Consider the following 12,062-nt stretch of genomic DNA (forward strand, 5'->3'; position numbering starts at 1 on the left):
GCGTACCTGCTCCACGGTGGTGAGGGCACATCCTCAGCACCAGAGTGAACTCAAGCCCCGACCACGGCTTCCCACTGGGTGGCCAGGGAGCGTGACTTGATCTCTCTGGGCCTCAGTTTCCCCATCTGGAAAGTGGGCTCCTTGCAACATCATCAGGGTTAGATGGGTTCAGGAAGTGGGGCCGGGATTATCACGTATACCCCGCTCGAGCCCTGGCCTCCCCCAGCCTCTGCAATTCAGCATCTTTTCCCCTAACCTGCCAGGACATCCCTCTGGCTCCTGGCCTCGAGGAGGGGGACCCTCCCAAGCTCCCCTTGCTCCCAGAGCCCTCACCCACACGACACAGAGCCGTCAGGCAACGCCCCCACTCCCCTGGCTGTCGCTCGGGGGTGTCCCAGAAGCCAGGCCGGTCTACAGTGAGTCTGGGGAGCTCCACCTTCCCGCCGCTCACCCACCCCCAGCACACCCCATTTGGCCCTGCCCGGCAGCTCCCGTGGCCAGCACGGGACCCAGGACTGCGCTCTGTCCTCTTGCCGGTCCCAGCCTCGCATCTCGAAGTCGAGGCTTCCCTGGTACTCTGACCGTGACCTGGGGTTCGAGGACCCAGTTGAAAGCCAGGCTCCACTGTCAAGTCTCCCCTCAGGCAGCTCGCCCTGGCCCCTGGCTTCTCGTGGGATCACAGGGCCTGCTCGCCTCAGTTACTGATCCCACCTCCCCAGGGTGCCCGCCACCTCAACTTCTGAGAGCCCAGAGCAGTTGTGCCTCTTCTGCACTCCCGGTGAGTGAATCCCACAGCGGGCACCCCCCACTCTGTGGTGTCGGAAGCGTAATGGCATGGGACATCACTGCTCCTGCCACCATTTGAGGGTTTCCAGTTTGGGGACTGTTGCTGCAAACACTCCAGTCCTGGGGCAAACTGAAATGCAAGCGAGACCACGCCTCTCCCTCAGTGTGCCCTGGGGGAATCAGGCATGACCTCCCGCAGGGAGCTTTGAGCAGAGGTCCCCAGGGCTTGTGCAGAGAGTGCCTCCTGGGGAGAGGCATGGAAGGTGGGGGGGCCAATACAGAGCCGGCAGTGCACCAGCAGTGGGGTGGTGGCTTGGGCCAGGCGGGCGCCATGAAAGGAAGAAAGGTGAGGTTCTGGGGCAGGTTCCGGGAGTGTACAGAAGGCAAACCAAGAACCGCTGCTGACAGATGCGGGTAGGGTGCCGGCAGGTGAGTCGGGAGTGCCAGGACCCCAGACGCTCATTTTCAGGGTCAGCTGACCCCCAGGGCTCCTCAGGCTGAGGACAAGGAGGGAACAGAGGGGCTGCCACCACCTGGCCTGGAGACAGTGATGGTGGGGGTCTTTGCTAGTGGCATCTGCGCTGATCTGGCTCTGTGAGCTGTGCGTCTGACTCCCAGCTCTGTGACAGATGGTGACACAGAGCTGGACAGTGGCGGGCAATGGTGGCCTCGGTACCCACCACCAGAGGTCTGCCACAAGGACTGAGGGGCTCTCACCTGGTGGAGGGTGGTGCCTGGCACCATAGTTAGGAAGCTGTCACTGGGCTGAGCCCCGGCCTCACACCCAGCTCCGAGGAGCTGGACCCCATGGGACCCCGCTGGATACTCACCAGTGCCCACTAGAAAGGCACCGTGGCCACTGCCAGAAGGAAGAAAGCGTGGCTCAGAGGGGCCAGAGCTCACGGTGGTCACGCTGCGGGCAAAGTTTGTCCAACTCCCAGCTTAGGCTCTCAACCCCACACTCTTAATTTTCAGCAGACACTACATGGAGGTGAAACACAGGCAGGAAAAAGGGCCCAGGCTACAAGGGGCGGCTGGGTAGACTTCCACCTATGCATGGTCACCAGCTCCTGCAGGGAAAACAACCAGCCGGCCCCCAAAGCCCCCGCCATGGCCCCACGGGGCCATCCATGTCACTGCGGGCACCTGGATCCCACTGAGTGGGCTCTCCCATCGGATGAACGCACCCTGGCTGACTGACCCGCTGGCTGGGGGCAGGCATGGGCATCTCCAGTCTGGGGCCTCATCAACATGCATTGCATGCACCTTTGTAGCCCCAGCACCAAGCGGGAACTGATGCCTTCAGGCATCTGCTTTGCTGTGAGGACTGGATTAGGTAGTTGAGATTAAGTGAGAATGTCCCATCCCTCTATGTGCCCCTCAGGTATAGACATGACCCAGTGGGTGGTCACCAGACAGGACTCCCACACCCACCGGGACCGGCACCCACCTCCTCTCCAGGCTACTGCTGGACCCTACATCCCACAGGCCCTTCCTGAGCTAATGTGACCGTCTCTGCACTTTCTGCTCCACAGGCTGGAAACGGAGGGGCAGTAGAGGCCAAGGGGCCACCCCTACACCTGGAGCACAGAGGGGCCTGGGCCAGGGCCAGGGCCACGGGAAGCCATGGAGAGCTTCATGGAGTCGCTAAACAGGCTGAAGGACGTCCATGAGAATGAGATCACGGGTGAGCGGCTTGGGATGGACAAACCCTCACCCGGACAGCAGTCTAAGGGCCAAAGCCAGGCCGGGGGTCTCCCACACACCACTTCCAAATCTCGCCAAACCTGGGGACCTTGCCTTCCAGGCCCAGAAGGAGAGTCCTGACCCAGAGCCCAGAGCTGCAAGCGGTCAGGAGCCCAGCCTCAGACCAGCACCCCCGATCGCAGCCCTGGATGGGTGGTCCCTGCATGGTCAGCTAGCATCAGAGCAAAACCAAACAGCCCGCCTGGTCACAGAGAGCCGAGAAGCTCTGGCCCAAACCGGCCCCTTTCCCAAGGTGGGGACCTCAGTGTCCCCCAAAAGGAAGATCACCTACTTCCCTACTAGCAATGGGATCTCAAGGCTCCAGAGGCCTGTCTAGAGCTTTCCAGGGTGCTGAGCTGAAATCCCTCTACTCCCCTCCAGGACACCCAGGCTGAGGTCTGCCCGGGCGACACATCTGTCCGATTTTCCCGCCAGCAACAGGGCTGCAGCCAACACCACTCCCTTCACTCCAGTGCCCGGGCCAGACCCTCCCGAGACCTTTCTGAGAGTACTCACAGACACCCTGAAGCCCGAAAGGGCCTGGGTCACCTCCCCCAGAGACCCAGAGGGGCAGGGGCTGCTTGGGCTAGCCTATGGCCCAAGCCAGACCACAATGAGGTGGGGAAGAGGGGGTCTGCTGGGGTCTCCCCCAAGGGCCCATTTTATTTCAACTCTGGCAGCACCCAAAAAACATTCCTCTTGGGACTTGGCCAGGTAGTTGGTCACTCCCAGCATCAGGGTCCCTCCTCATCTCCAGCCAGACACCAGAGCCAGAGACCTCGGGGAGGGGCGAGGCTGGGCCCGGACAGGGTCCCAGGCAGCCAGGAGAGGGGGCAGAAGCTTTCAGCAGGTGCAGACTGGGAGCCCGCCGAGGGGGCGACCTCAGGGAGTCAGTGAGGGGACCCAGGCAGGCGGCAGGCGTCTGGAGAGGGCCCTGCCAGACAACCGGGGACAGGAAACGCCCCAGCTCTGCTGCAGGGGTGGCAGCACGTCTGGGCCTGACCCGCTGCTCCTTTCCTCGCTCCTCCAGGCCTGCAGAACAAGCTTCTGGAACTGAACTCAGAGAGGTGCCGGTGAGTGAGGACAGGCCCTGGGCCAGCAGATGGGCAGGGCAGCGGCTCCCCAGCTGCTCACGCGCACGCCCGCAGCCCCAGGGCCCCCGGAACGGCCACCAGCTGTGATGCAGAAGCAGACACTGAGGCTCGGCTTGGGGGGTGGGGGAGTCTCTGGTCCAAGGTCCAAGCCCCTCCCCCACTGAACAGGGACCCTCCAGGGGGCTGGGCAAGCAGCATCCATGCAGGGCGCCTCCGGGACCAATCATTATCAACAGGAGGACTCGTCGTGAGTCCGAGAGACCCGCTGGCCGGCTCCCCAGGTCCCCATTGCACAGATGAGGCTGCCGGTGTCACATGGATGAGACAGGGTCCCCAGGGAGGCCGCCAACACTCTCGCTTGGGCGTGCTGGCATTGCCCTCGCGAGGCCCCACTTCTCAAGGCAGTCCCAGGCCACGGGAGAGGCTGGCGGGGCAGCGCGGGGCCCCGGCAGAGCAGCACGCGCACCGTGGCCCATCCCCCCCCACACACAGGGACGCCCAGAGGGCGGAGGAGCTCTGTGCCAAGAACCGCCAGCTCAGGGAGCAGCAGAGGGCGCTGAAGGAGAACCTGCGGGCGCTGGAGAACAGGTGGGGGCGCCTAAGGCCGCGCTCACGATGCGGGCGGGGCGCACAGGGAAGCCCAAGAGGGTTCTGCGGAGAACGCATAAACTAAACCACCGCAGGACGTCTCAGAGCCTTAAGTCAATTGCATTCTCAAGGTTCCTTCCCAAACTCAACGGCGCACGGAGCACTTAGCCCCCACGGGAGGGGTGAGGCGGGGCTTCCACGGAACACACTTTGGGAAAGGCAGGGCTCGTCCAGGGACGGGGGCAGTGCGGGTCCCAGGCTCCCTGCTCAGAGCGGCCTCTCGCCTCCTCGCCCCCGCAGGCTGCGGGCCAGCCTGTGCGACCGCTGCATGGTCACCCAGGAGCTGGCCAGGAAGAAGCAGCAGGAGTTCGAGAGCTCCCTGCTCCAGAGCCTGCAGCATGTCTTCCTCCTCAGTGAGCCTGGCCCCCGGGCGTCCCTCCCGTGGGGGCTGGCGACCCCCCAGGGCCCGCTCAGCCCGACGAGGGGTCTCGGGGAAAGGAGAAGAGGCGATCTGGGCTGCGCCATCGGTGGGGGGGGACACCCACACCCCAACTCACAGACAAATGGTGCAAAGTGCCCCGCTGGCGCCCACATGCCCCCCACTGGTCAGTTACCCAGGCAGGGGGCGTCCCTGTCCTCTTGGGGCCTCAGATCCCACCTTCCCATGATGAGGAGGGTCCTGCGGAGCCCTGACGTCTCATAGGGTCTGCCGATGAGGACACGCCCCTTTCTCTCGGCGCGGGGAGGGGGTGTCCCTGGGGTCTGGGGCCAGGACAGGAGGGACTCCTGGAGGCTGTGAGGGCCCCACCCTGCCCTGCTTCCCCTCCCCCAGTCCCTCCTAATCAGCGCTTTCTGCAGCAACCGAGCTGACCCGGCTGCAGGAGGAAAATGATGCCTTGAAGGAGGAGGTGAAGCAGCTCCGGGGGCCAGGGTGAGTGGGGGAGGCACCAGGGCCCAGCAACCCTTACCCCACACACCTCAGCCACAGCAGGCACCCAGCACGTCCACGGGCCCCGGGCACGTGGCACAGAGGGGAGGGGCTCCCGCAGGCCAGCTCCCCAGAGCAGATGCGACCTCCCCTGGTCTGCAAGCACAGGTCCTGGAAGCAGAGCTGGGCCCCAGCACCCACGGCAGCTCTGATGCCTGGGCTCCACGGGACATCGGTGTGAGCCGACCATGGTGGGCTTTCCTGGTCACCTGGGTCCCCAGGAGGGTGCCCTGGCCTTTCTGATCGCCTCTGGGACACTGTCCTCCCTTACCCACCCTGTCCTTGCCTCCCCTCTCGAGACAGGGCCAAGCCCCAGTTCAGGGAGGGCGCCCCAGACCCCACGTCACCCCTGCTGTTCCCCTCCCTGGGCACCCGGAAGGCCGTCACTGAGAAGCCACTGGAAGGCCATGAGGAGATGGAGGATGGCCACGCAGGTGCGGGTCCACGGGGAGGAGGAGCTGTTGGGGGGCGGGGGAGGCCAGGAGGCTGGAGCCCCAGGACCGGGGAGCCCTCTGCACTGAGCTGGCCCCTCTGAGCACCTCCCAACCATCCTGCCCTCTGTTTCTCCTCCCACAGAAAGGCCGGTGGGGTACGGGACGTCTCCAGTAGCCAAAATCTCCCCGGGTGCCAACCTGCCTGAGCCCCGGGCCCCAGACATGGTGAGGGAGAGGGACCCGGAGCCCACTCCTTCCTCTCCCCGGGCAGCCCGAGGCAGGAGGCTGGCAGCCGCCAGCACTGCTGTGTGCCACGCACATGGCCCGTACCAAGCAGGGACCCCTGAGCTCCTTGTGACATGGGTGGAGGTGAGGCTCAGAGTGGGTGGGTGACCTGCCCAAGGTCGCACAGAGAAAAGGGCAGAGGGCAGCAGCCAACCCCACCCAGGCTGACCCATCCACCCCGTGCAGAGCCCCCAGCACATCTCGAACCAGCTACACGGGACCATCGCCGTGGTGCGGCCAGGGTCTTGGGCCTGCTCCGCCAACCGGGGATCCGTCAATGGGACGTCCCCACTGCCGCCCCCCAGGAGCAGCCCCCCAAGCCCACCTGGAGAGCACAGCCTCCCGCTGGACAGGTGAGGCCCAGCCCACCGCCGCCACCAGGAGCAGCCTCAATCGGGCGCCCAGTCTCCTACTCTGGTCCCACCTTTGGGGAGGGGTCAGTAGCCCAGGGGAGCCCCTCCCTTTATCCCTTCAGGAGCCCCACCCTTCCCTGGCTTGGCCCTCCCAGCTACCCTGCCTGGAGCACAGTTCCCACGTGGCCATCTCCTGAATGGCCAGAGCAAGACTGGGGGTACATGGGGGTTAGAGATGGGGACCGAGAACCCCCGCAGAAGAGCCCACGCAAAGGCTCTCATCCTGGTCTGAGACCACTCTCAGCGTCTGAGAGGAGACTGGGGGTGGGGCTGCAGTGGGCCCACGGGTGGGCTGGGCACTCTAGGGGACTGGGCAGGCAGCCGACGCCCAGAAGAGGGAGAGGCCCTGGTGGCCGGGTCCCTCCTCAGAGCCCCCAGACCCCCCAGGTCAACTCTGCCGGTGGGGGCCCGGGCGTTCCCCTCCCCACTACCCACCGTGTGACTGGGCGCTCGCCTCACCTCCCTGGGCCCCGGTCCTCCCTGTGAAACGGGGGTGACCGTGGGCCGTGGTCAGCGGGCTCCTCCTCACCCACAGCTTCCTGCAGGCTTCTCTGCCCTCTGCCAAGCCCTGCGAGTCCCCGAAGCACTCCCTCCAGGCTGACCACCTCTGCCACCTGAACCGCCAACTGGCCCTACCCCGTAGGAGCCCTCACAGCGGCCCCCAGACCCCGGGCCTCAAGGCCGGGGAGGCGGAGGCCTGGGAGGAGCCCGCGGGTCTGCTGGGCCTGCCAGGCACCCTGGCGGGCGTGCGGGACCCGCGGCTGGAGGGAGCGCTGCACCTGCTCCTGGCCCAGCAGCTGTGGGCGCGGGGGCGGGTGGGTGGTGCCGGGCTGAAGGGCCCACCGGTGCCGGGGAAGGCGCCACCCTCCCCACCTGCCGGCCCCCGCTCCGAGGGTCCCGGGGCCGGGGCGGCCGGGGCAGCCCTGCCCAGAGGGCAGCACCCACAGCCCGCAGGCCCAGGCAGTCCCGGGGCAAAGGAGGCCTCGGCCACACAGGACTATGTCCCAGACAAGCCCCTGGACCTCTCGGAGTGGGGCCGGGGCCGGGACGGCGCCCCCAAACCTGCCAGCCAGGCAGGATCACTCAGCCCCACAGGTGCCCACACGCCCAGCCCCAAACCACCCCTGGGAGTAGAGGCCGCTGCACAGCCTGGGGTCCAGGGACGCGGCAACGGCCCCGAGGGCGCCGAAGAGCCTCCAACCTCCACGGTAAGGGGCCAAGCCCTGTTCCCGGCCTCCATGCGCCCCACCCAGAGCACCCAGCGGCCCTGGGCTGCTCTCCTCCCTCTGTTCCACCAGCCGGTTCTCAGGGGGAGAGCCTGGCCGCCTGAGTCACACCGCACGGGAGACGGCTGACCCTCCAGCCCCGGCCAGGGTCCCGCAGGCTGCGCCCAAAGCCGGGCGAGGGCAGGGAAGTTGCTTCGTGTGAACTCAAGTCACTTACCTGCTTCCCCCCCAGGAGCCCTCACATTCTCTCCCAGGCCCCAGCCTGCCCTCTCCACGTGGGCCAGGAGATGAGGACACAGGGAGGCCGAGGCCGCCCCCCTGCCCGCAAAGGCCTGATGGAGACGGCCACCCGGGTGAGGATGAGTACTGACGTCACGAGACCACAGGAAGTGGTACCACAGTGGGGAGGGAGGTGCAGTGGTCAGCATCAGCTGGGGGCCCCTGTCCCGGGACCTGGCTCAGCCCCCTGGGCCTGACCAACCAAACCCTGGGTCTTGGACTTGGTTCCCCCCACCTACAGACCCAGAAAGCAGTTGGGGGCTCAGGGAGGGCATGTTTCTGACCACAGGCAGTGAAGGGAAAGCATCTTAACAATTAGGGCTTCCGTGCAGGTAGGGAGTTCACCGTCACCCAGCAACCAAGCCAGGGGACACCCCAGCCGGTGGGGTCATTGTACGGGTGCTGGAGACACTGGGCCTGGATTCGACCCCAGGGCAGGTTCCTCGGTCCCTCTGTGCCTCAGTTTCCTCATCTGAAGAGTCGTTGCCACTGGTCCTAGTACAGCAGGTTAGAGGCCTGTGCTTCCGCTAGACTCCCAGGCCACCTGCCTGGCCTGACCCACACCCTGCCTCCTGCAGAGCTCAGCAAAGCCCAAGGACAGCGGCCAGAGTCGGATGAGCTAAACAAGCCAGACACCTCGGACAGCGAGGTGGGTGCCCGGCCACACAGCGGGGTGGGGTGGGGGCATCAGGGCTGCCCCAGGCTTCGGGGACGGTCCTCAGCATGACCACACCCCCACCCCATCAGGTGGGGCTGAGCACCGAGGCGGGGGCCACGCGGAGCTTGCCAGCCGAGGGACCCAGGGGGTTCTGCGCCACGGAGCGTGGGCGGGGCCCACAGAAGAGGAAGCGGGCCTCAGACCAGTGGAGCAAAGGTGGGCGGCCATGGCTGGGCGGGGCGGCCACAGCACTGATGCCCCCACCCCACCTTTCTGGCTACTTGGAGCCCAGCAGCCAGCCCTGGAGCCTCTCCCGGAGCAGCCCCATAACAGAGACCCGGGTCAGGCCTGCGTGAACCCTGACTCCACTTCCTCCTCCTCGCGGGCTGGCCCTTTCACCCCCAGCCTGTTTCCCTCTGGAAAAGGGGCGATACCAGGGCTAGCGTGAGATTCCAGGGACACAGGTCGTATCGTCTTCGTTGTCACAGGGGAGAAGGGGCGTCCTGGGCCACGAGCAACCCCCAGGCCTGGTGGTCCTGAACCCCTCCCCCTCTCCCAGTCCCACCGGGATGGGGTGGGCACTCCTGGACCCTCTTGTGCACCTTCCAAGAGGAGCAGCAGCAGAGGGTGCTGCCCCAGGGTGTGGGTGTGTTTCCTCTGGGGGTTCGGGGGCCGCTCGTGTGCTCGCCAAGGGTGGTACCTCTGGGCTTCCCCCACCCCCCGCTCCAGCCTCGGGTATCAGGACATCCTCCCACTTCCTGCTCCGGCCACAGGGGCAGCTCAGGCCAGGCCTCCGGGCGCCCACAAGAGCCTTAGAACGCCTGAGCTAGCTGATACTGCATGCTGCCTGGTGTTTGTCCAAGCAGGCCTGCGTCGCAGGCTGGGCTGTGGCCGCCACAATGCGCCACTGTTGCCGGGAAGGTGACCGCAGCCTGTGTTTGCCGGGTGAGCGGTGGAGGAGGCCAGCACGCCTGTGTGATCTCGTGGCACATCCCGCTGGGCATTTTTGGAAGCTGTCCTGGTGGGCGCGGTCCGAAGGGGTGCGCCGTGTCCGCCCCCCCCGCCACTGAGTCAAGCCCACTCCCACCCTCACCCCCGAACCCGGGCCAGGGCAGGGCCTCCCCAGCAGGCACCCACGCCCCCCAACACCCACAGGGGTGATCAGTGAGAACAGGACCCTTGCCCAGTTTGTGCCACATGGCTCAGCGCCAGGGGCAGCGGCCTTGCATCTTGTGCACATGGAGCGGTTCAAGACAGCGTCCAGTCGTTACTGCCTTTGGGCCTCATGACCCAGCCCAGTGATGAATCAACACTGTTTCACAGATGGGGAAACTGAGGCTCAGAGATGGGGTAACTTGCCCAGGGTTACGGAGCTGGTACGTGGGGTCAGGATTCCAACCTGTTCTGTCTGACCTAGAACCTAGAGCTGGTTCTGCATCAGAGATGGGCCTGAAGCCCAGCACCTCGGCAGGTCCCACCTGTAAGGGTCTCAAGGACCAGATGCCCCTTCCCTGTGGCCGCAGAGGCAGGCCCATGGAAGCACCTAGCCCATGTCTTGGGGATTCTGAGAGCATTTCCCTGTGAGCTCGGCTTATCCAGAATGTCCCAGACCCTCTGCAAGGTGGCAAGGGAGGCATCGGGGCCAGGCCGATTCTAGGATCACACACCTGGAGAGAGGGTCTGTGCTTCCACCAAATTCCCAAGGCTCACCCTCCAATCGGGCCACCCTGCCCCGGTGTCCGTTGCTGTTGCAAACAAGTGTGGGCTCTTGAGTTCCCAGAAACTGCCCACGAGGCCCTGGGTGAGAGCCCAGTGTTGCTGCCAAAGAGGACACACAAGGCCACCACTGCGCCTCCTGGTCTAACCTCGGTCCACTTCCCACAGCCTCGAAGAAGCCGTCCTGAGGAATAAGGAACCTAGGGGAGCCAGGAGCCCGAGGGACCCCAAGGACGGCAGCCCCTCACCCAGCACCAGCAGCTGGGAAGAGAGACAGGGGCACCCCAGCCTGCCCAGCCGTGCTCCCCACCCGACTGCCCGCGGCCAGGACAGCCCACGCCGCCAGCCAGCAGACGGCCCCAGCAGCAGCGTAGTGGACTGGGTCCTGGCCCACATCCAGAGGGGTTGGGAAGGCCAAGAGGGCTGGTCTTCTGAACCCCTCCATCTCAGAAATGGTCTTGCCCGCCACCCTCAGCCCAACATCTGCTCCCTTGCAGGGAGTAGGGGCCTGGGAGGCCTGGGTGGCTCAAGCTCCAGCCCAGCCCCGCCCCCACCCCTGCTGTGCACAGCAGCCCTTCCTGGACAGTGCCTCCTCCTCCCACCAACTCCACTAGCATCCTGGACTCAAGGGGCTGCGAGCCTGGCCGCCCATTCCTGACGGCGCATGGAGCTCTGAGCAGCGGTCTCGGGCGCCCCCTCGTGGAGTCCCACAAACGGGTGCTGGGCAGTGAGGGCGCAGGAAGGCTGACGGCAGCACCTGGAAGGGGCGGGGGGCCGGTCCCGGGGCACCCGGAGAATAAAGTGTCATGAAGGATGGCGTGTGCAGCTGGCAGGGTCGGGGGTCATCTGGGCTTCCACCTGCCTGGGCAGGTGACGCAAGAGGCTCTTGAATGTGCCCAGGGCTGGGAAATCACTCCCTTTCTGAAGGGCAGGATCAAAACCAGCCCCATCTGCAGAGCATGACAGGGACCAGGGCAGCCTCTGGGGAGGGCTGTGGGAACACAACAGCGAATGTCCACCAGGCCCCGCACAGAGCCCCTCCACACTCTGGGTCCCTGGTCCACTGGCCTGTGAGCCACCTGCACCACCACAGGGCACACGGGGCAGCTCACCCAGGCTCCCACCCGACACAGAACCTGGAAGAAGACCACGCCCACTCCCCCCGCCCCCACCGCGTCCCTGCGGCACCACCAAAGTTTAACATAATGCCAATTGGCAGAGGAGAAAAGTCTACAGGGCCCAGCTCCATTATCGGGCAGCAGACAGCATGGTTTTGGAGCTGAGGGCCAATAACCAAATAACAGCCCTCCATCGCTTCATCCTCCCCCCGCCCCTTTTCATTTCCCTCATCTGACATCCGCTTAACTATTAGCTACCAGTTTGGCAGCCCGCCCCCGCCCCAACCTGCCAGGATCCTCCTACTGGTAACAGCTGTCCAGCAGAGTCAGGCCCTGGGGCCCTGATCCATAATGAAGATACTAGCCTCCCGCCCGCTAGGAGGCGCTCTGCAGGCCAGGGCTGTGCCTGCCCCGCCCCCCGACACCTGCACGGAAGAGAGAAATGCGTGTGCCGTGTATGGTCCCACGCAGGAGCATTCACAGCTGCGTGGGCAAACCACACGGCGAGTGCCGGTCTCCAGCCGCCGGGAAGACCCAGCGCTTGGTGACAGCCCCGGGCTGAGCCCACTCAACCCTGACCATACCCTGAGGTGTCCCCCACATGAAGGATAAGTAAGCCCACAGGCACACAGCCGGACAGAGCAGGCCAGTGGCACAGAGGTGGCTGCAGGACCCTGCCCCCCAAGACACAGGTGGGCTCCTGGGGTCCCCAGAAGGCAGCACCTGAGCAT

At 65.4% G+C, this 12,062-nt stretch overlaps 1 protein-coding gene across 1 annotated transcript; it reads left to right on the forward strand.

The window, feature by feature from the left end:
- The first annotated feature begins 2,320 nt into the window (after nt 1-2,320).
- On the forward strand, nt 2,321-10,597 carry RBBP8NL (RBBP8 N-terminal like). Its single transcript, XM_081255572.1, has 13 exons — nt 2,321-2,473; nt 3,563-3,605; nt 4,119-4,214; nt 4,515-4,627; nt 5,073-5,145; nt 5,506-5,636; nt 5,779-5,861; nt 6,108-6,274; nt 6,849-7,542; nt 7,793-7,923; nt 8,425-8,488; nt 8,587-8,713; nt 10,382-10,597. Exons 1-13 carry the CDS (start codon nt 2,413-2,415, stop codon nt 10,399-10,401), a joined length of 1,803 nt encoding a protein of 600 aa, XP_081111698.1. The 5' UTR covers nt 2,321-2,412; the 3' UTR covers nt 10,402-10,597.
- The last annotated feature ends 1,465 nt before the right edge of the window (nt 10,598-12,062 follow it).

The sequence above is a fragment of the Mesoplodon bidens genome (genome assembly GCF_964165515.1).
Source record: "Mesoplodon bidens genome assembly, chromosome: 15".
Classification (NCBI taxonomy): domain Eukaryota; kingdom Metazoa; phylum Chordata; class Mammalia; order Artiodactyla; family Ziphiidae; genus Mesoplodon; species Mesoplodon bidens.

Excerpts from the sequence above, each read along its gene's own strand:
- RBBP8NL (XM_081255572.1), top strand. The coding sequence starts at position 2,413 with ATGGAGAGCTTCATGGAGTCGCTAAACAGGCTGAAGGACGTCCATGAG. Across the intron at positions 5,637-5,778 it reads GATGGAGGATGGCCACGCAG|AAAGGCCGGTGGGGTACGGG; the intron begins GTGCGGGTCCAC and ends CTCCTCCCACAG. Across the intron at positions 7,543-7,792 it reads AAGAGCCTCCAACCTCCACG|GAGCCCTCACATTCTCTCCC; the intron begins GTAAGGGGCCAA and ends CTTCCCCCCCAG.